The sequence below is a fragment of the Taurulus bubalis genome (assembly GCF_910589615.1).
Source record: "Taurulus bubalis genome assembly, chromosome: 12".
NCBI classification, from domain to species: Eukaryota; Metazoa; Chordata; class Actinopteri; order Perciformes; family Cottidae; genus Taurulus; species Taurulus bubalis.
Window position 1 is genome coordinate 8993863 of NC_136600.1, and position 24321 is coordinate 9018183.

The window sequence follows — 24321 nt, forward strand, 5'->3', positions numbered from 1 at the left end:
TCTACCCATAGACTGTTTATAGGAAGTTGACGTGGTCATGGTGACGTCACCCTTTATGGTCTGTTTGACTCTAAATGACCATCATTTACTAAATGAACATCATGCTGAAACTAGAGATTGAGACATACTCATGTTTACATTTTTTACTGAGGGAATAAATCAAGAGAGAAGTAGAGTCATTTTCTCACAGACTTCAATACAACCAGATGAGTCGCCCCCTGGTGGCCAGTAGAGATAATGCAGCTTTAACACATGAAGCATAGACTTCTATACAACCATAAGAGTCGGTCCCTGGTGGACAGTAGAGAGAATGCCAGTTGCTTCACTCTTCAGAAGCGGAGGTTGCTGCCTGGTTTCGACACTGCACGGCACTAATTACCCGTCATACCCTCTACAGACGCTGACAAAAGGGGGGCGTTCCCGGTCTGAGGCAGAGCGCAGGACATTTGAGCACCGGGCTCAGTGTAGAGGGAGAGCTGAGCGGTGACAGACGCTGCCGCCGCTGCCGCCGCTGCCGCCGCTGCCCGGCCCCACCGGTGGATACAAGCCGAGATGTTCTCCTTCGAGAAGAAAAAAACACCTATTATCTTAAAATCAATCCATACAAACCGCGGACATTAAAGCGACAAATCGGGAATCCGACGTCCGGCGAGCAGCCGAGTTTGTGGGTGCGTGCGTCCCGTTGCAGCGTCTCTTTGTTCGGGTTTGTTGCATCTGTCCTTCACCTCCAACATGGATCATTTAGAGAAGGAGCTCAGGACGGATGACGAGGCTGAATACGACGAAGAGGAACTGGACCCCAGAATCCAGGTATCTGGGCATCCATAGTATCGATTAGTGTTTAATTTGTATTATGTATATATATGTGTGTGTGTGTGTGTGTATGTATGTATGTATGTATGTATGTATGTATGTATGTATGTATGTATGTATGTATGTATGTATGTATGTATATATATATATATATATATATATATATATATATATATATATATATATAATACGGTTTGGTTGCTCTCCAGCCTCATCTGTCTCCACACCGCTCTCCCAGCATGATCTGCATTTTCTCCATGTTTTTCTTGATTCAAATGTAGGAAAACTCAGTTTACATACTGTGATATTTATAAATCAATCCCACAGATGCTGGTTAAATTCATGCAAATGTTTTAGAAAGCACATCCACTACATGCTGACTAATATGAATAAGTAAAACCTGTTTAATTGGTAGATGATGATAACAGGCGACTTGAAAATATATGTGGTATTTTTTTGCAGAGCTTTTCAAAGTAAAATTGTAGCCTTTCAGCAAAGTACCTAATAATGAGGTTAAAATAAGTAAACATGCTACAAATGAATGAATCTCAAACATATACAGCATGAAAAAAAAAACAATTATTATCGGTGAAGGCTAGACTGTCAAAAATACTTCTATATACAACCAGAGGAGTCGCCCCCCTGGTGGTCGGTAGAGAGAATGCACATTTTCAGACATGAAGCATAGACTTCTATACAACCAGAGGAGTCACCCCCTGGGGACATTATAGAGCATGCAGGTTTTAAGATATAAGCACCGTTATGCTAATTCACACCTATCGTTGTCTTCTTCCTACAGAGCATGACTATTGTAAACACCACACAGCTTAATGTGAATATCTTCTATACATTTTCCTCTTGATTCAGTCCAGATGTTGCCTGGTTCCCTCTCCGATACACTCAGATGCGATACATTGCACCCCTCTCTGTTGCTTCACCTCTCTGTGGTTTCCGTCTCTTCCAGGGAGAGCTGGAGAAACTCAACCAGTCCACCGATGACATCAACAGATGTGAGACGGAGCTGGAGGTCAGTCACGCACACGTTTGCATTGAATGTGTTGATGCAGGTTAACTTTGTGTTTTACCCGTTTGACTGGTGGGGCTTTTTTGTAAAAGTTGCCATTTTGTTAATTGTGAACTGTAAAAAGTTTACTGTATCGTGAAATGTAAAATCTCCCGATACAGTAAGCTTTGATTACTTTAAGAGAATTTACTGAGACTGTAACTCAAGACAGCTGTTCAGCTTCCATCACTGATCTTTGAATCCCATTCAAATCTGATGGCTTACTTTTCTGTGGGTCAGCAGTATTCTGTGAAGCTTTATGGAGGTAAAAGTCCAAAGTGACGACGTGCTTCTCAGGTGTGCGTGCTGTCAAGCCAGAGCCGAGAGTTCATTAGTTTACAGCATTCAGTTCAGATGTGTCTTTTTATTTCTGAAAACGTGACAGTACTCGTTCTTCTACAGTATCGGCGCTCAAGACTAGTGACGATGGAACATTATGAACAACATATCTGTGTTTAAACCAACAGGAGGAGAGCTCATTACATTATAATGTGTTTAAGCTCTATATATGCGAAGGCAAATTCTAACATTAACAAATGTAATCTCTGATGCAGATCTTCAGAGACTAATAATACATTCTCAAAAAAACTGTATTTTATTGTTTTTCCTCATAGCGTGCTATTGAGTTTGTTATTGTTTCTCCGTTACTGGTAGAGACTGTCAGGTCGACCTGTTTCTGTCTCTGTAGCCCGGAGTGTTCAACACTGGGCTGATTGTTAAACCGAGACTGATTTTAAGTTTCTGCCCTTTTCTTTACGGCTCCACTATAAAGTCAAGTTGTTTTCACTTCCCAACAAAGACATCTGCTGTTCAGAACTGTGACCGCCAGATTCACAGCACTTCACACAAAAAATCCTTGTATTAAAATAAAAAAAAGTTGCTTTGACAAAACAAGAAATTATTTTTATGTATAAAAAAAATGTAACAATTAAAATGGGTTTTCACTATTTGCAAGACAAACATTAATTGAGAAAATTATTATTATTATTATTATTATTATTATTATTAAATCAGTAGTGGCAGCCATACTCTTCCTGGTTGACCAAACACTTTTTTACATAAGAATATTTAGCATAGATTGGTGTATCTGCTGTTATGATAACAATGACATTCAATCAAAACAATAAAGACTCTCTAGTCCTTGACATGGCTTCTGGTTCCAGCCCAGCACAACGTGGACAAACTTCTTCTGATATGATTGTTATGACATTAAACTCTTATCAGTGGTGACACTTTAGTTCCAGCTTCTCGAAAGTCAAACGTAGCTGGTTGATAAATAGTTCACGGGAATGTTGTTGGATAAAATGAGAAACGTTAAGACGTTTCATTGGATTCTTGTAAGGTGCATTGTCTTTGGACGTAGCAATTACTCAATTATTAGTCAAGAAAACCATGAAAATGGAGGGGGGGGGGGGTCAACGATTTTAGCCTCTCGCTCGAGGACGCCAATGGAGTACGAACATTCGTAATCTCAGGACCTCGAATCCAGAATTCCCTGTTGAAGTCAGGTTTACGCTGCTCATCAGTTGCCCTCATGAACACGCAAAGTGCTTAAACCCTTCCCAGATTAATCTCCTGCCACCGAAGCCGTTCCACATTGTACGTCCATGGATTGAAATCTCCAGGCAGCAGCATTAGTGTGAGATCATCACTTAACCTACATTTTGATTTGAAGCTTTTCCTTCCTGCCGACGGGAGGAACGGGCAGAGTGACGTCATAACGTGTCACTGTGATGCGAGGACGCCCGAGGCTAAATTTAGCGGATAGCGGCAAACGAACGTGTTGACAATGGGAAACCGTCACACGCCGTGAGCGTCCGAGGCCCAAAGCAGAGACTCTGCAGTGTGCATGAGTTCAATCCCAGAGGAGAGGACAGAGATGCATCCGGGGTCTGTTTTTTATGAGCTCTCTTCCTCGTAGCTTTGAGACCTTTTTTTTTTTATTGCATTTCAACTTTTCTCAACAGTAAAGTTTGTCTGTTTGTTCGGACAGTTCTTTGCTGGGTTGGACATGAAACGATGACCTTTCATCTTACATTTGAGGGCGTTTTACATCCACATTTGACAAACTGTGTGGAAACTGTGGCACTTTCTTTGTCACTAAGGGTAAAGGGGTCATGATTCCTTCCTTCCTCACAAAGTGAAAGTCAGCACTTTAACCCCTGCAGGCGTTGTTTCACTTTAAATCCGGTGTGCTGGATTACTGCTGAAACAGCTGTACTGGACTGTTTACTCTTTTGTGTCCCTGAGGCAGTTTGGGAGTCTTAGGCCGGGGTTACTCTTGTGTTTTCAATGCAACCTTTGTCAAGTCAATCAGTCTCAGTCCTGTTAAGTTAATGCTGATGAAAACACAACATTTACTATTTTTGGTGCTTAAAAATAAAAACTTTTAAACAATGAAATAACCGAATTATTAGACCCTTGTTTGTCTATTCTTCATATGCATATATTCTCCATAGAATACTCATGACGTTTAAAAACATGTAGACCAGTTGGGGTAAATGCGTTTTTTTTAAAGCCCGACAGAGGAGGAACTTGAAAAGAGTCAATGCGAGCTGATTGTGAAGTACTGCACTCTTTCTAAGTTGCAGCCTGTTGCCTTGACGAAAACGCTAATACGATTTGTCAATAAGTGGGTATTGGCTGAGGTCTACAAAGGATCAATAAGGATACACTTTCTTTTCTAGGATTTTGGCATCAAGTGTCATGAATGTCCTTTTTTGGTTTTTCAAGGCTGCCTTTCAAGTCCAGCAAATTATCTGTGAAATGTTGTTTTTAGACTGTTTTTAAAAATAGAATTCAGGCTTTGATCCAATCCAGAGTGGATCTCCTTGTATACCTGACGATGCAAAACGTTTGTGACGGCTAGCTGGCTAATTCACGTTAGCTCCATGAGTTGGTTTCCAGCTGACTCAAATGAAAACGACACCGATGCTAAAGGATCCTAAATATGCATTCAATGGTCTGCGACTCTACGTATTATTTTCACCCACAATAAATCCTTGTGTTTCCTCAAACACAGAAGCAGGGTTTTAAAGTTCACCAGAAGGCAACAGCTGTCTGTCAGACACGTCTAAAGGCCAGAGCATTTCTAATGAACACGGAACAATAAGCAGATATCTTGTAATCTGTGTGACAAAAGCAGTCTTTTTTTATTGTTCCTTCACGCCTCTACTTCTATTTATTCACCCGTCACTTCCCCATTATGCGTGATTTATTTCGTACCGTACATGAGAACTTCTGCTGCATCTGTTTTGACACCACTTTTCGTTTCTGACCTTTTGAATAATTTACTTCTGACTATCCTGAACCTTTTTTATTTGACTTCTAAGTTGCTAGTGATTTCCATAAAACAGACGTGCTAGAAATGCTAATGTAAAATGTAGTACAACCTGTAGAAAGTTCAACCTAAGCTTGACTGTGGCTTCAATAAGCTACATTAAGCAATGGCGCAAATCTTAATTAGATAAGGGGAATTAGTCGCAGCATAGTTTAGTTGAAAGGAACTCTGTGTTGGATGGAAGCAGACAGAGCAGAGCAATCATCACAAATGTATAAATGTCTTTTGAAGACATCGTAGAGATGAGAAGAAAACCGAGACGGTGGGTTCAGCAGCTTGAAGCCCTTTTGCAGGCGACCTGATCACACTTACTCTTCCTCATTTTGACAGCAAAAGGTCAATTTGCGAGCAGTATTTGTAAAACATGTCACCAATTACGATCTATGACTCTTTTTTTTGTAACAGGCCCCATACAGTTTGTAGTTGGTCTTCTTTTGTATCCATTTCTTTGTTTGACTTTCAGCTAGTAGGAAGATGATGTCGCCATATTAATCCTGCTTTGACTTGAAACAGGCTGGTTAAACACTAATAATAAATTAAATGTATGGTTTTGTGGTTTATGGGTCTATGATTTGTTTCAAATCCTGTTGGAATGTGGGCTTTTATCTCATAAGCTTGTTTCCCGGACAGAGGGTTGATAAGATGTTAAGCCACAAGGTGAGAGATTTTTATTGGTCGGGAGAAACTTGACCTCGTTTTCGTTATGACGCGTTTAACAATTTATCTCATGAAACCTTTGACCCAGAAGGTCTACATGTCTGGAACTCCTCCCCAGTCTGCGGTCCTGAAGTAGCCCCGTGGACGACAAAGCTTGTGGTTAGTTTCCTTGACGTGATTTTAAAATTAGACTCTCAGTAGCACGGGCTGGATCAAAAAGAGGGCTGAAACCTGCTGTTTGATGTGGAGTTATTTAGTGCCGCTTCTAACAGGATTGTTTTGCAGCTGGCAGTTGAGTCACATACCTAACGTGTTTGTTAGGACAAGTGTGTTTTGTAGCCTAAAAGGGATCTGAGAGGTTTCTGACTTGTTTTTTCTCTTCTTGCTCTTTTTTGTTCAGTTCTCTGTGTGGTAATTAGATAACCGTGATGAAATATCAGTGCTGAAATCTTATTCTGAGAAACTCCCCTCGACAAGTACAAGTGAACTCACAAAGCTCTCTTAAGACATAACATGTTTGTTTCGTACCAGTTAACAAAATTATATCGGACATTTTTTTTTTCACGGGCGTCTGTTGACAGATTGGCTCCGATCTGTTTTTCAGTGTTCGTTGGGACTCTCAGGATAAGTGCGGCAGCTTTGTCTGACACGTCGTGTGAATACTTTACCAAGATTAGGTCAAGTTTATTGGTTGGCAGCTAATGTTTCTTATCCCTTGTTTAGACCTACTTTTTGGGATTTTATCTTGAAAGTCCGGGATTTTATACACTCCGGTTCTGAGCAGTTGTGACTCATAGCAGAGGCAGCAGGTTGAATTTCCTTGACTTTACAAGCTGATGGAAAAGTGAAGTTCATGGGTCAAGAGCTACAAGGCTCTGTCGGGAGATGTAACAAGTGTTCAAAGGGAACTAAAGCAAGAGAAGAGTTTTAAGGCTGGACGGGAGCGCTTTCACTGCCAAGAGATGGATAAATAACATCTATTCAATTCAGTTTATTTTGTATAGCAAAATTACAAATTTGCCTCAGAGGGCTTTACAATCTGTACACATACGGCATCCCTGTCTCTCTCCTGACCATCAGGGGATGACTCCTCTGGTTGTATAGAAGTCTATGCTTCATGTGTTAAACATGCATTCTCTCTCCTGACCACCAGGGGGCGACTCCTCTGGTTGTATAGAAGTCTATGAGAAAATGACTCTACTTCTCTCGATTTATTCCCTCAGTAAACATGAGTTTATGTCTCAATCTCTAGTTTCAAGTCTTCTTCAATACAGATGTTCATTTAGTAAATGATGGTCCATTTAGAGTCAAACAGACCATAAAGAAGGGTATGCTTTACGGCGGGGCTACAAGGTGACAGGTCTCTCTACCAGAGACGTTTAAGGTGTCTGGCTGTGGGAGAAAATCATACAAGTTTTTATTTTTATTTTGGCCACAAAAAGGATCGATAGGAAGAATCGACTGCAGGAGTTTCAATGCCAGTTGGTCGATACCTGAAAGGTGTCGCGTACCGATACCAAGCCCGATTGGATCCCTGCATAAAGGAAGAGCAGTGTGTGGTGGGACAGCGGACTTCATGCTACGAGTGAGCAATAGATGTAGCTCAGATAGCTATGAATTACTGAGGCCTCTTTTTCAATTCAATTGGCTTTATTGGCATGAATGTTGAAACAACAATATTGCCAAAGCATCAAGACACAGTACAAACACAAAAATGTACAACTCTCATATATACAACTTTTTCTCTCTCTCGTCAGGACGCGAGGCAGAAATTCCGCTTGGTTCTGGTCGAGGCCACGGTGAAGCTGGACGAACTGGTGAAGAAGATCGGCAAGGCTGTGGAGGAGTCCAAGCCCTACTGGGAGGCCCGCAGGTTGGCCAGACAGGTCGGTGAACAAGGCACGGAGGGAGGGAATGTAGAAGCATTCAGAGCTTGAAGTTTGATCTCAAGAAGGGTCCTGGGTCGGTTCAATTATACCCTGTATATCCAATTTGACTGGGTATGCAGGGTTGTACTGCTACAGATCGTTGTTCTGTGTGTCTGTGAAATACAATATTTTCTGAAATCGTTACCCTCTGTAAGAAATAATGGGATATATCTCATTACATTGTATTAATCTCCGTGGCGTTCCATTCTTTATGAAACTGTTATTACCAAATAACAAGCTGCTGCTAGAGTCAGGTCAGTTGCAGATCTTTTGTGTGTGTGTGTGTGTGTGTGTGTGTGTGTGTGTGTGTGTGTGTGTGTGTGTGAGTTCCTGTAAAGTGACACTGCAGTTGCACTTCTGCTTTTTCAGCAACGTCTAATTGACGTCTAAACAAAGTTCTCTGGTGCCTCTGCTGCTATCATTATGATTTAAGGATCACATGGAAATGTGCGATAGTAGAGATTACTGAGCTGCGAGTCACCAGTTTGATTTTTGGTTCTTTCCCCACATTTCCCATCTCATCTCCACTTTGATGATCAAGTAACAGAGTTCAGACTCGTAAAGATTGAAATGCACTGTTCTCCCTGTTCTTTGGCTTTTTTTGAATTGAATCTGAAATTTGTCACAAAACCTAAAACCTTTCAGTTTAGTAGATGGATTTGATCCAAAACCAATTTGTAGGTTTTGTTTTCCTCTGGTTCCCACGCGGATTTGAACCGCCAATGTCCTGTTGGCGTATATGATTTTGGCCACAAGACTATCTATTAATTCTTCTTTTATGTCAAACCTTTTCACACAGGAAATGTTGCTTCACAAATGAAGATATAAATGAGAGACTCGGTCGGATAACTTCAGCGTCTGACTGTTCACATGAAAGGAGGAAGAATGGCCCCCTGTGGTCGCTGGCGTACCGAGCCTCTCAATCGCGGCGGTCCTCGAGGGAACTGAGATGAGGAAGTGTGTGCCGCGTGTGCCGCGTGTGATCGTTGTAGTTCCTTCTACCTGCTGGCCCAATTTGTTTATATTTCTGTCTCCTCTCGACATTCACTTTCACTTCTCAAGCTTGTATCGGCTTAACTTCAACTTTAAAACATGCTTGAGGGGTGTTGTGTTTACAGCGCTCGGAGAGCAGAAACACAGGTTTTTATTATGGGAGTTTTTTCCTCTGTCCCTGGAAAGGTAATGTATCTGTTAGGGGGAAGTGCAGTGATATGTGAAGATCCAAAATAAAAAAGCAGACAGAGGGAGAGGTTTTTATTATTCTGTAGTAATGAGAAGAAGAGTGTTTTGGAGGGAAATTAGAAATGCAGGAGATCAGGTTGAGGCAGGGTTTGTGTTTTTCTCCAGGGAGTTAAAACATTTAGACATTTGACCCATCCACACTCCTCTTCTTCGTAACGGATACAGAGGCTGTCCATTATACAGCAACATCCCTTTCTGCATGGCAGCACAGACTAATTTAACTCAAAGTTGTTGTGTCCTGACGCATCCTCTCGCTTCTTTTGATTCAGGGGTCTACCTTCAGTCTGACGAGGGCCTAGATTTACAACCCAAAGCCGACCAGGTCCAGGCCCGGTCCAGGTCTACTTTGACCTCACTGTCACCACTCTCGATCAGTTCGTATCATTTATGGATAAAGTAGTGAAGCGGTAACTTGCTTTGGGAGAACTTTCGGACTAAACAGTAACGTATGGAACAACTTTGAAATGAGAACATATATGTATTGTTTAAAATGTCTTATTGAGCAGAGCCCCTAACTGTTTTTAGCTTTTAAGACCGCTTGTTTAGTGGATAATTCATTCAAATGAACTTGGCGAAGACCACAGCATTAATAATGTTTCTACCTGGACATGTATTTTTAGTCGAAGCATGTCGCCGGAGGACCCTTTGCTCATTTATCTCCCACATCCAGGTTTTCTCAGCAGGTCTGAAGTTTGAAACCAGCTTCTCTATCCTCACCATCGCTGGATCCACTGGCCTATTTAAACAATTTCCATCTTTGTTTGTGCTCCAAATGGCCTTTGGAGCAGCCTTTGTTGTGCTTTATATCAACAGAGAGAGATAAGCGTCAAGATTGAATAAGCCGGCCTTGTTCTACTCTCAAATCTTTTCCACGTTCGCCTCTCTCTGTCCTTCCCCCCAATACTTACTGTCTTTCTGTCTCTCTGATGGCTACAGACTGCAGTGGAGTTTATTTAATTACATTTTTTTTAATCAGATCTTTGCAATAATTCTCTGGTTTAGTCCAGCGCCCAGGCATCTACACACAGAAAGTCTGGGAAAGAACGTTCTGGATGAGATTTATTTTGGCTCTTTGCTCCATGTAATGCTTCAACTATCGTTTATTAAACAATTCATCAATTTTAATAAAGCTGCCATCAGTTCGTGAGGAACTTGTAAATTGGCCTTTGACCTAATCCGGCAGAACGCGACACAAATCTCCTTCATGTCTTCTCTTTAATTTTTTCGCCAGCTAAAAATATCTCAAATTAAAATTACACACTGAGGCTCTTTGTCAGCGTGTCTGTAGAGTGTTGGACGCAGTTCACGGTCTCATGTTTGGTTTGCTTTGGTAGCGTACAGATTGACTTTGTAACTGGTGTGTGAATTTTATCTTGCTTTGTTGTTGACTGTTGTTGGACGGAAGGGAAGGAAATGTCGGCAACTCTTTCCTAATTTGTTTAGTCTTGTTTTCCTCATCTCCTCGATTCTGCATTTTTCATCTTTATTTCTTTGCACATGTGAAGCTTTTTCTTCCTTATTTCTACTCTTTTCTTCTTGACCTCCCATTTCCTTTTCACCCTTTTCATTCTTGTATTTTACTTTTGCTCATTTCATACATACACCTTTCCTCTTGGTTTGTTTCCTCACCCTCCTGCCTTCATCTTTTTATTAAATATTCTATTATCTCTATACATTTTGTTCTTCCTTGATTTCCTCCATTGGCTCCTTCTCGCTTACCTACTCCCACTCTTTTACAGCTTTCTTCCATTTCCTCACAGTATGCAGCCTAACTCACTGTTTTAGTTTTTACGATCAGAAAATCCTTCCCTTTCCCTTGGTGTTCCCTCCATCACTCTCCCACTTGGTCTGATAAGAAAGGCATTATTTGCGATGACAGATAAGCAGCAGGGAGCGGCGTTAGCGGTGGGCGGGGACTCTCTTTGACCTTGTCTTCAAGATAGAAGATAAAATACAGACCTATAACTCTGAGCTGTGAGATAATCACCGTTTGCATATTGATTATCTCGCTGGCAGCTCATGAGTCATGAGTCAATAAGGGTTTCCCTGTTTAGCTCCCCGGCTGCCTGGAAAGAGCATTGAAAGTTTGGGCATTTGAAAACAACATAAGACTCCTTTTTCAGTCCGTTTTAAAAGTACTTAAATCCAGCAGAGCTGTACAGAGTTGTTCAAAGCTTCAATCATGATGTTGACGTTTTAATTCTAAATCAACATTAAAATGCTGCTTAGCTCCATTCATTCAGTTTTAAACTAGTATTTGTGCACAGATGCAGATAAAGATGAGGCTACACTGATATTATTAGTATTATGCTACTTGTAGAATTAAATTCCAGTGCGGGATTTCCCTTAACTCCAGTGTTGTCAAAATGTTGAACCAAAATTCTTTGAAAAACAAAAGATGTCCAGTTTTTTCATCCAACAAAATATTCTGCTATGAACCAGGTTTGTTGGCATTTAGCCTTTAAAAAAACAGCAGCTTCACTGTGATCAATATGGGGAATCCCTGTGTTCCCCGGGTCCTGATTGTAAGATATTTATAACGGCGATCTTCTCTGTTCTAATGACAAAAGAACAAAGGGAGACGTATCAAATCCATTCAGCCATGGCAGAGAGAGCTGTCCAAAGTCAAGAAAATTGGGGGGTAAGCATTGCTTAGAAAATAAAACTATATTTGAAAGGTCTCCTTATTGTATCATATGAAGAGGATATTGAGCTGGGGAACATATGACGCTGAAAACATAAATATGCTCCTGGTCAATGTTTGCTCACACGAAGAGAGGAACACACCTGTATTAAAGTGGCGGTCTAGAAGCACTCTAACAACACCATACATTACATTCTATATAAGCACAATAACAACAACAAAAAAAAAACGATTTACTCCCTTTTTATTGGGCGCAGACGTCATATTATATGCCGACAGGCATTCAAAGCTTCACACAAAAATCTCAATAGAAGATTCATATATTCGGGCTGAAAGTACTAAACACTTGTTTCACTGGTCCCTAAGAATTTGTGAGCAGATGCGCATTAGCTCGAGCACAATTTGGGTGGACACATTGAAAGTTGCATGATGAATCAGACCTGTAAAGGAAAAGGCATCTCTGAGCATTGAAATAAAAATCGCTCCGAGGTCCTCACCCCCCTGTTTGATATCCCTGGTGAAGGTTTGTCGGTTGGTCCAATAGAAAAAAAAACCTGAGTTGAAGAAGTGTTTCGGGGCGACGAGGCTGAAAAGTTTCAGGAGATATCGCTTAAGTGCACATCGCTTGAAGGACGCACGTGTTTTAAGTGCTGACTCCGGTGGGACGGAGCAGCGTTAAACCTTCTGCATTTTGTTTTTTTAACAAAATGAAATATTCATCGGGCTCGCTCTTCCTTCCATCTCATCTCCAGGAGACTCAAGCCTGGAAATATAAATAAGAGAAGTCAAGAATCCGTGAGCCTTTTTTCTTTTTGTTTTTCCATCTCACTGCTTCTACAGTATGTGAGCATGCGTTTTTATTTACGTTTTTGATGCGCGTCAAAGAGTCACAAACATTTAATGGCTTTCCTTGAATCCAGTTTGTGAAAGGGTTTTTATTCTGCTATTTATAGAAGTCCCCCATCACTTGTCCTTGCTGGTTCTTCTGTCTAGTAAGAGGTGAATACTCTTGAGTACTCCTGGTTTTTGTATTATGGTGCATCGAAGTGAAAGTGGATGACTCGGTCCCTCGTCAATGTGTCGACTTGCAGAAGATGATTTTTGAACCGGCCGTCCACTCAACCGGCAGCAGCTCGCAGTGAGTCTGCAGATTAGCTGAAAGAGCTGCAGAGAGGGAGTTTGAGTTTGAGTTTGAAAGACAGCAACGCAGATTAAGCTCAGATCCAAATGCACATGATTTGGACACGGGGATGAAGCAAGCGTGGAGCGACTCTGCAGAAGGAAGGATGATTTATTGTGATAGGAAAACTTTGTCTTGAAACTTTGTATAGTCTCTGTCTTCATGGGTTCCAGACCGAGATAATGTGACCCAATAAACTTTGTGACCTTGGTACAGTAGTCTATCTGAATGTTGAAAATATCCACTTGCAATATACGGTTCTGTTGGCAGCAGTGACCTGTCAATCACCCAAAGCATACCCTGCTTTATGGTCTGTTTGACTCTAAATGACCATAATTTACGAAATGAACATCATGCTGTATTAAAGAAGACTTGAAACTAGAATGAGAGACATAAACTCATGTTTACAATGTTTACTGAGGGAATAAATCAAGAAAGAAGTAGAGTCATTTTCTCATAGACTTCTATACAATCAGAGGTGTCGCCCCTGCTGGTCAGTAGATGGAATGCAGGTTTTCAGACATGAAGCATACCTTCCCTCGGCAGAACCAGAGGTTGCCACCCGATCCAAACTGGCAGAGAGGCAAGGGAAGTGTCCAATAGTTGACATGGGTAACACCATATTTGTTGGTGTCCTTAACAGAAAAAGTGTATGTAAGGAAAGTTGCTCAACAAGGTCTTTACCTAAAGTCACAGTCAAAAGTACAACAAAACACCATCCGTGCTGCACCAATGACGTCCCTGCAGGAGCTGTTATGCAACAACTGACCGACCAGTAGCATCACAACATGGCAAACACTCAGCATCCCAGGTGCTCAAAGCCTAACCAGATGGCTTTGACTTTGCAGTGGCTTCCTCTGAACCCTAACCCTTTCAAATGCCTCCATCTTTCATTCCGTCCATCCATCCATCTCTCTCCACCCATCAGCAGCGTTCCCTGTGGCTGTTGTCTAATGGGATGTGGACTGCCTGCCATGAACTGGGAGGGAGGGAGATAAACAGAGAGATTGTCTCACCATCCTCTCCCATCTGCCTGATGGAGGAGAATGGGAGACGACACAGGTTGTGTCGTTCATCACTGAAACTTAAAACAATCCCATCCATTAATTGAAGCGTTTTTGGTCTCTCTCTCTCTCTTACTCCATCCTTCCACTCAGCTTTCTATTCCAGCTGCTGTCAAATCTTCCTCTCGAAATCTAGCGTTGCATCTTCTCAACAGCCGGATTTGCTCATCGTTTCCCCTTTTTTTCTGACTAATCCCCCGACATCTGTCCAAACTCAGGCCACCGTCATGGTCACGGACACGCGCAAATCTAACATCTGAGGACGGCAACCCAAAATATTTTCAGAAGGTGTTATGACCCCATTTATTTTATTGCAGAGTAGCATCCTCTTCGCTCTAGTTTGGGTTGTATGTCCAAAACGTAGGTCATTCTGATGCTATACTACTCATGATGCTATTCATTCTTGACAAGACTACTTCAGTCACTTCTGATGTGAACAAACGAAGAAGCTCTTCCCGGGAGGGTCAATGTGTGCAGTCGTCCCCACCGTGTTCACACATACAGACACTAAGCAGTTGGTGTTCTCTCTGGTTACCGATCTCAATGAATTACTTCAATGGACGCCAGATGAAGAACTCGGCTGCGTCCTTCAATGCGACCTGCCTGATTTGGTTTGTGATAGGATAGATTTCGTGGTCAAAGAAGCGACTGTAAAACGATTTTTATTTACTACAAATTATTCCCAATAAAAGCCTCCTCTTCCTCTCTGCAGTAATCATAGACTGTTTTGTATTGAACAATCGCTGCTAATTCAGCGATGAACACGTTCTCCTGTAAATTCTTAACAATAAAAGTCACCTGTTAATTTGTTTCGGTAAACACACTTTTGAATACCGAAAAGCAGCAAAAAAAATATTGTAAATGTTGTGTTTTCATCAGGCGATACAAAGACGAGTGTAAACACAGCCTTTTGGGCAGTAAAACTGTCCCTGTGTCAGACCTGTAAATGTTTGTAGTAAAACACCATTCAACTAAACCTTGCAATAACTTTTCATCAGAACTCTACAGTCCTGCTTCAAAGGCTGGACGTATATGGGCTAATGTCTCTGTAGAAGAGCGTGAAGCGGACATCAGAGGCTGAGGCTGCCTCCCCCCTGAAGCTCGCCTACATTATCTAGGCCAGCCGCAGTTAGTTCACCTCCCTCCTGGACCCAGCAGCCAATTCAAATGTGGGGTTTTTCGAGGAAGGCTGCGTGTCAGTGTGGCACGCCGGGGACAGAAAGAACGCCACATTTTCAGATGGCCATCGTTATTAATAAGACGTCATTGTCCCAGCTCGTGCTTCCACTTCAGAGGAAATTAATTGCCAGGAACTGAGATGAACAAAATAATCTGATTTCTTGGCAGAGCGACTAAATCGGGTTTTAGTATTCGTTTACGATTGGATCAGCACTAAAACATCAAAGGGGAGCAAATGTAACTTTTAGAGATCCCTTATGACGTTTCTTTTGTTCGCCGCCGATACTAATTATCGATCATTGGTGACTCATATTGTTACATCCATATTGATCGCCCATGGGTGTAATGTTCAGGTGTCCACACACTTGTACACATAGTGTATCAATACCCACTTTCTGCTTCTATTATTTCCTTTCCCCTTCAGGGTTTCTGCTTACAAACGGCGGCTGAATCGATGACCGCATGTTTTACTTTCTTTCCATTGCATGATGACACTGCAATGGAAAAAAACAAACACCTGAAGCTTTAATTTCACGCTGTATTTACTTATTATTTCCTGCTTCCTTTTTTTTAGCTTCTGAAAATCAGACACACTTCGATTCAAATGTGCTTTTGTTGTGCATTTTTATTTCACTTATACAACTCCCTCAACCATGAAACACACACAAGTACAAATGGTGCTTTGGAAATAATATGCAGCAAAACAAAGTGTTATTTACCATTTAAAGCTAAATGTGTTTGTGTGTGTGTTTTCTATTTTGAATGAAGTCTGGTATCAGATTGAATTTCAATCTGGAGAGTGTTCAAACATCAACCTTGATTTGTATTGTTGAAGCAAAGTGTTTCTGCTAACAGGGTGATGCAGGGGAGGGGGGAGGGGAGTGAGCACGTGTGGGATAGGTTTCTCATGTGCAATGTGAGGAGGGGGAGGAAGAGGAGGGAGGACTATCCAATCAGTGTCGATGATAAATGTAGTGATTTGAAGCAGTGAAATTCCTCATGTTGACCTACAAAGCTGAGTCATTCTGCCCGTTGAGCCATGCTGGTAGCGCCTACATGTACCAAGATGCATTGCTGCCATATCCTCCCGCTTAGGCCGTGAACACTGCCTCGAATAAATACATCTGAATATCCGAGTCGGCCAAAAACACCGTAAAATGTATCCTCGTTGTTAAAACCTCTGCAACGCCAGCGAGGTGAACGAGGACGTTCTGTTCCCAAAGAAACCCGAGCTGATGCGGTCTGTAGTTCTTCCTCTGCATCTGACGTATGATGCAGGTTGTTAGTATGATGGGAGGCGACGGTGTTGCTATAGACGCAGTCTGAATGCATCTTAAGCTCACACTAACATCAGATGTTCAGAGGTCACGAGGATCCCATGAATGTCTGGAAAAAAAGATTTCATGGCAATCTATCCAATGTGGACATTGATTAATCTGGGTTAACATTTTGAACTGACAGTAATCAATGTAACCTAAAGCATCTCCTGTTTAATGGTCTATAGAGAGAATGCAGCTTTAGCACTTTAAGACACTCGTATCGGCTTCAACAGCAGAACTTTGAGTTAAATGCCAACGTGACATGCTAGCATTAGCACGTCTAAACATAACTGGCACAAAGTGCATTGTTTGAGAACGAAACCAGGTTGACTTTTGTTGCTCAAGGACACTTTGCAAAAGGAGGACGAGGAGAGTTTGTGTGTTGGAATTAAAGTGCATTGCTTTCCGTTCCTAATGCTGCTGTCATGGAGGCTAACATGACGAAGGCCTAGCAGGGAGGACAGTGACGCAGACGCGGGTAGACATCACTGTAGTAACACGTGGCTCCCTGTAGCATTCAGTCGGCATTTGCGTGTGCATTCATGCAGCGTGGAATACAAAGACGAACACATGACGGCAACAAGGCCGAGGCTGTCCGCCTCTCGCTCCGCTGGCATGCTGATAATTCCAACAGAATGTTAGTTAGGAATTGATCAGGTATCCAGAACATGTACGTCAGCGCTTTAAAAGACATACACTGATGGTCACTGTTCAGTTATTTTCCTGAAAGGCCTTTACACGCTCACACAAAAATGCAAAATACCTGCCTGGGAAAATCTTTGCATCCAAAGCAACAGTGATGGAAAATAGCGACGGTTTCAACACTTTTATTAATAAATAGTTTGTACTACTTCCAGGATCATGTTGACCCAGAGCAGCTTTCTGACTGTATTATACTGTGTGATATTTTATTTTATAGTTTCCTTTCAGTGTAATACTTGAGTGAATTTGAGTTTCTTCTGGTAAACGGTTAGTGTTCACAGGCCCCCCGGGGGGAGACGTGCTTGATTCCTCCATGGTGAGGGCAGCACGACCAGATCATGTTTGCGCAATGCGGCACATTAAATAGCCTAGAGTTTGTTTTCAGCGTGAGAAATACGATGTGTGGCGGGAGGGCGTGACATAAGACCGAAATGCGTGACAGTCACGCTCAATGCGTGACACTTGAGAGCCCTGTGTTCATGTTTATGACTTTAATTGTGAAAGGTAAGAAAAGAAGGAAAAGATCTGGTGTGGGTTGCCTTTTGCCAAGGTTGAATGGATGAATAAAGTTTGGTTCAGACTACAGAGCCTCCGTGTTGTTGTACTTTATAGTTTTTTTTAATATGTTGATTTTGCACAACGTGTTTGGTTGATGCCGTTTATTCACGGTGCGAAAGCTCAGAAAAAAATCAACCTTTATCGCCGCTTAATGATTCTCATTCTGTGAGAAAGTGCAGTTTGACAAATACAAATGAAAGGAAATCATTGCAGGACTATAATTCTCCGTCTAAATAATCAAACTTGAATCATAAATACTCTGGGATAAAGTGGCATTCTGTGTTTGATTCGGTGTAGTTTAAATCCATAGAGGGGGCTCTGTGTGATAAACTTAGAATGCATTTCTGATTTTAATATTAAATATAAACTGTCTTCAGCTGCTTTTCTCACTGAGTCAGAGAAATGCATCTCCCTGTGCAGCTTTTTTTACATTCTGCATTTATACATTTTTTCTTCAAAACCTTCAGAGAGAGATCAGTGATGACTCATCACATATGTGTGATGTTTTTTGACATTTGCATACACACCGCTGAAGTGTTTATTCATGGTCGGATTGTGGAAATGTTACATGCGGGCTTGTGGGACTGAATCTGCAGCTGGTGTCTGACCATCAGGCTGGTTTCATATCTAAATGGTGTTTCTTTATTAAAACTGAGTCACTGCTCTGTGAAGACGAGATGTAACAGTTAAAAGAGATGTATCCGCTGCCCCATGAATCAAAATGGATCTAAGATGGAGAAGACACACATGCATATTGGAGACTATGTGCTTTCATTGCGTCCAGAATTGATTGTCAACAAGTGAATTGTTTTGATGATGATGATGGTGATGATCTCCCTCCCGCTGTCATCCAGGCCCAGCTGGAGGCCCAGAAGGCCACCCAGGACTTCCAGGGAGCCACTGAGGTCCTGCGGGCGGCGAAGGAGACCATCTCCCTGGCCGAGCAGAGGCTCCTGGAGGAGGACAGCCGGCAGTTTGACTCCGCTTGGCAGGAGATGCTGAACCACGCCACTCAGCGGGTGAGGGGGGAGGGGACGCCAGAGACAGAAGAGTGTTATTTTATTTTTAGTGGCTGCATCTTTTCATTTTATTTTACAGCTTTTTTATTTCCTTCGAATATTTTTTATTTTAATTTAAAATGTATTTATTTTATTATAAACCTTTTAATTTTCAGAGGCGCTGACAAGTAGTAATATCGATAGTTTGGAGTCATATGTAGCTGACAGTTCTGTGTACCTTCTTGGTCTTCCTGACTTATTTACATTTTGCACACAAAACAATAGAAAGTTGATGGGTCCCTTAACGGGCAAAATATATATAAACCTCAGGCTGACGGGGATTTCTGATTGGTTGTCCCAGGTGATGGAGGCGGAGCACACCAAGACAAGGAGCGAGCTGGTCCACAAGGAGACGGCGGCCAAATATACGGCAGCCATCGGCTGCATGAAGCAGCTGGAGAAAAAACTCAAACGCACCATCAACAAGTCGAAGTAAGAGACTCTTTTTCTGTGTGAAAAAAACACTTTTGGAGATTGTGGTAATAAAGTTGAAATAATCTTGAAGAAAAAGTCAAGAAATTACAGTAATAAAGTTGCAATTTTACATTGACGGACTGTTTTCAACTGTTTTGTGCTTTATCTTTTGATATCACAATTTTTTGTATGGCTTTTTTCATCAAATATCTCTAAATATCTTTTTTTATTCTCGAATAATAGTTTTAGTGACATTAACACATTTTCATATTGCTAAAATAGTTCTGGGAAATGTTGTTACTTCATTTTGTCACCATTTCTAAGCGCATATAAGAGATGACGTCATAGAATAATTATAGCCGTGGACTTTTAAAATAATTCCACAGAGAGGAATATATTAGTGTAAAGTCCCCATCAACATGGCGTCATCTATTCAATTTCCGTCCTTCCACCGGACCTGATGGAAGCACAGTAAGTGGTTTTCCAAGCAGCTGATCCAGCTGTTCAACCCAGATGTGGTCTGATGAGCAGTTTATATATTTATATTTTTAACGACAGGTTGCGCTTCTCCATTCAGCTGAAAGTGTCTTCTCTCTGAAGCTGTGAGTCCTGCTCTCAGTCGTTCAGGCGTTAAAGGGGAAGTCTGGCCACCAGGTGACCCCTTCCTGTGACATCACAAGTCTAAGGGAAGAATCTGGCTGCCGTACCGAAACCTCCGATATTAGTAACCCTCCAGGTGGCATCTTTAAAAAAGGAAATCATAAGGAATAGAAACTATACAATTTCCCCTCTGTAATATTTCTCATTTTCTTTCAAAGTTTCTGAGCTCGCGCATAAAACAAAAAATACAAAATAGTTAAATTCCCATTTATTCAAAAAGCCACAATTTTACATTCACAGACACTTATTTGTTCTGTGTTCTGTATATATGTATGTATATATATATATATATATGTACTTACTTACTTACTTACTTACTTACTTACTTACTAAATAAATATCTATATAAAATTAAGTATCAGTTGAGAGTATTTTCAGTAGTGAACTCTCAGCAGGACGTTAATTCGTTCTGCATCAATCGCTCATCCAGCATCACGTACCTTTCATCTCCCTCTCCTCTTTCTCCAGGTTGCCATGGTGATGATGTGGGTACTGCTCTTTTTTTCTGGGTTACTGTTGTTTTTCCCCTCTGATCTAATCGTCTCCTCTCTCTCCCCTGACCCCTCCTCCTCCTCTTCCTCTGCAGGCCCTACTTTGAGATGAAGGCCAAGTACTATCTGCAGCTGGAGGTACGTGAGTGCAGCTCGGGGTTTAATGCATTGATGCAAACATCCCAATCCGTTGAAGTCTATCAAGTCTCTGTGCTCCATTCTTTGATTGGATTTTGTTTCGTAAATGGCAGCTGATCGCCTTGTTGTTCTTGGGACCAAAGAAAGCACCGTGACACCGGTGTCGTTGCTGCTGTGCAACATAAAGTTATCCAGTTAGTGTCAGCCAATCAGCAACACGGACAGCAAAACATGTATCTCACAGAGGACGCAGCTGCAGTCCGCTCGGATGAGTTACAGTAGAGTCCAATGGAGAGCCAGAGTCAAAGCATCAAATTGTGTAAATTCAATGTTTTCCAAACAGTCAGCACTTCACATCGTGCGGAAAAAGCAGGAGGCACTTATCTACAGATGGTAAAGAAGCTGCGAGACTCTGGCTCTCCGTTACACTTCCTCAGGCGGTGGAATCCTATTCTACCGTTTCCACACGAGATGCATGAAACCGGGTCAACGCGTGATTAAAAGTCACAAAGACAGAAATATGAAAAAAATAAATGTTTTTTTGGGGGGGCAAAAATGAATGGCTGAATCTGTCGGAAAGCGTTGCTTCTGCGACCTTCATCCTCCCCATCATCACCACCATCACTACCACTCTCCTCCCTCACTGACGTCTCCCCCTCCAGAACCTGAAGAAGAAGGTGGACGACCAGCAGGCCAAGCTGTCCCAGGCCAAAGGCGATTACAAGGCGGCCTTGAGGAACCTGGAGACGATCTCCGACGAGATCCACGAGCGCCGGCGGAGCTCCGCCATGGGGCCCCGGGGCCGCGGCGTTGGCGCCGAGGGCGACGGCAGCTCCGGCGACGACATCGCCGGCTTCAAGATGGAGTCCGACGGAATATCCAGTGAGTACGGAGACGCCGCTCTGGTGTCATTCGTTCTCCAGATAACACGTTGTATGTGACAAAATAAAATGTGTTCTTCAGCAGAAATAGTTATTACATTTGTTCTTATTATTGCTTCCTTTGGTAGAATAAGATTTCCACTGATTGTACAAACAACGTGCATGTGACATAACGAACATGAGGGGCGGGGGGATGAAATGTAAATGTGCCAGCGACTTACGAGTTGACCTTAATGCGCCGCCGGATATAACAGGCGGCGACCGGTGCCTTCATGTGCTTTGATTTCTGTCGGGTGAAAATGAAACTCCCCCCCTGGGAGCGACGTTCTATTTATAGCTCTGTATGCGCACACTCTCACTTTTTGTCTCCTTTCCCTTCCCACATCTCTCCCGTCCTTTTGTTTTTTTTCTTTCTCTGCTTCCTTCTCTCCTCGATCCATCCTCCCTGCTTTGTTCCTCGATCCTCTCTCTCTCTCTCTCTCTCTCTCTCTCTTCCTTTTCTTTTCAACCTCTGTCCATTGTCTCATTTTCTCTTAACTCCTTTCCTTCCTCTCTTGCTTCTCTCTAATCTTTCTCCCGTCTTTCTTTCTTTTCTCGTCACTCTTTGGCACCTTCTTGCTTGTTGTCTTCCTCCCTTTCCCCTTTCACATTTGGCCCTCCTCTTCCTGTAAACCTTCTTCCTTGCCCTTTCCTCTCTCCTTTCTTTTCACTTTGACACTTGAATGCTTTAATTTATTTTGTATTTTACTCGGCCTGTATATTTAATATTCTTCTTACTGCTTTTTCATTTTGTTTTTATTACTGTTTTACTGTTTATTTATATTACTTGATTTTGATCTTTTTATCTACTTGTGAGCAATGCTGCTGTAATCCTGTAATTTCCCCACTGCAGGATTTATAAAGGACTATCTTATTTTATCTTCTCCCTTCCTCCTCCTGCAGTGGCGTCGGTGTGTTTCGACGACGAGGCCTGTGGCGGCAGCAGCGTCATGTCGGAGGAGGACTCGGAGACTCGCTCCACCTGCAGCCTGGGTTCGTCTCCCAGCAGCCTCCAGGAGCTCCTGTCACCCTGCCCCTTCGCCAGCTCCTCTTCCTCCTCTTCCTCCTCCTCCTCCTGCACGTCCTCCTCCGCCTCTCCATCGCCCACTCCGTCCTCCTCCTCCTCGTCCACGTCTCCTCTGTCCAGACCCTGCAGTCTGGACCTTCCCGGCACCGTGTCGCTGTCGGACTTCGGCCTCATCTCGCCGGTGCTCGGGCCTCGCAGCGAGTGCAGCGGAGCGTCGTCACCAGAATGCGACTTGGAGAGAGGTGGGTTCTGGGAAAGTGTGTCTGTGTGTGTGTGTGCGTACTGTGACTTACTATGAAAAATGACTGGCAGATGTATTGGTGAGTATTATCTTATCGCCGCCACGTTTCGGTATGTTGGCTGAGAAGAGAAATGCCAAGGTTCATGTGGTTTTCGTCTTTGGACCTGTAAAACCTTGAATCAGCGCCTACTGGTATTTTTCAGTTCCCAGTGTCTGCAAAGAGGAATCCCAATGCTCATCTGGGCATTTTTAGAACACGTCTTTAGTGCAGAATAAACCATTATTATGACATAAACCATTAAAAAAAAAAAAAAACTTTGGAGGTTTATATATTGAGCTATTTCCATGTTTCCACCGTCTCCCCTCCTCTCAGCTCTTTGTTCAACAGCCAAAGTCAAAGTTTCACAGAATTGTTGTCACGTGACTGTTGGTCTCAGATGAGTCAATCATGACGTCATAGTTTTACAGAGGTGATCAGAATGTAATGTTTTTTTACAGAATCTGCTTACTTCAAACGGCTTATTCGAGGCAAGATTTTAAATGAGACACGTAGAATAAAATGCCTTTGATGAAATGTCACAATTCTAAGCTCGGTTTTGGTTGCTTTTTCTGACCGAAGCGTTGGTCACACAGGATGTGTTCAAGGACCCTCGAGAAGATGAATATCTGAGGCTTATGACGGTTGTTTAATTTAAGAAAACATGCTTTTCCATCCCGCCTGTGTTTTTTGGGGGGCGGTTTAAAGGGTTGTTAATCACTGGCCATCAAGGTCACGTCTCTGTTCATGAAATATAAAATCTTTCGCTGACAGGTGACCGGGCAGAGGGCGCAGAGGGGGACCTGGACAACGCTCCAGCCTCCAACAACAACAACAGCAGCAGCAGCAGCAGCAGCAGCAGCAGCTCCACCTCCACCTCCACCTCCAAGAAGAGCTTCAGCCTGGAGACGCACTTCAGCTTTCTGAACCTGCGCCGGCCTCGCACCGCCAACGCTAAGAACTCAGACGGCTGTTCCCAGAAGGCCGAGGCCGCCCAGACTGTGGTCCTGGTCAAAGGAGTCTGAGGACGGGAGAAAAAAGAACGAATTTTGTCGTATGGATTTTGACTCATTTTAACCTGAACACTCTCTCTCAAAAAAATAAACTGAGCTGTTTATAACCTACCTGCCACAACTGCACTCCATTTATAATAAAAAAAGAAAAAAGAAACCTACAGAGTCAAAGAGAGACGTTGAATGTTCTAGTCGCTGTATATAGAGTTTCCTGTACATGGCAGCGTTGTTGCTCCCATTTCCTTTCATGAAGGTCATCGCACCTTTTGGACTCTCATGCCTGAGAAATAAAGTAATTGTCACAGTGTCATTGAGGGGGCAATGGATGAAAAAGATGGCTTAGAAAATGATCCATGTTGTTATTTTTCCACTGAAAGCTGAAAAAACGTCCGTCACAAAAGTAAAAGTACATCAGCTGCCTGAGTACGACCTCGGTTTAAAAGTGCTTTATCTATTATGTAATTCATATAACTGTTAATCAAACTGGATCTTTTATTACTGTTAAACGGCACTTGGCATTCTGTGTTAAAGGAATTAAAGTCACATGTGGAGATGTTTAATAAATAACTGGCGTCTCAACTGGCTCAATGCTCCTGTTTGATACTGTTGCTGTTCTGCAGTTATGTGTGTGTA

The 24321-nt window shown here is 42.4% G+C and overlaps 1 protein-coding gene across 1 annotated transcript; it reads left to right on the top strand.

Annotated features, from left to right (window-relative positions):
• Window positions 1-732: 732 nt before the first annotated feature.
• Window positions 733-24117, top strand: sh3bp5b (SH3-domain binding protein 5b (BTK-associated); the record flags this gene model as incomplete). The annotated part of the gene is made up of 9 exons (XM_079227773.1): window positions 733-810; window positions 1778-1840; window positions 7631-7759; window positions 18544-18708; window positions 19049-19179; window positions 20408-20450; window positions 21113-21332; window positions 22274-22639; window positions 23450-24117. The coding sequence occupies 9 exons, from the start codon at window positions 733-735 to the stop codon at window positions 23698-23700; spliced, it is 1446 nt and encodes a 481-aa protein (XP_079083899.1). The 3' UTR covers window positions 23701-24117.
• Between the last annotated feature and the right edge of the window lie 204 nt (window positions 24118-24321).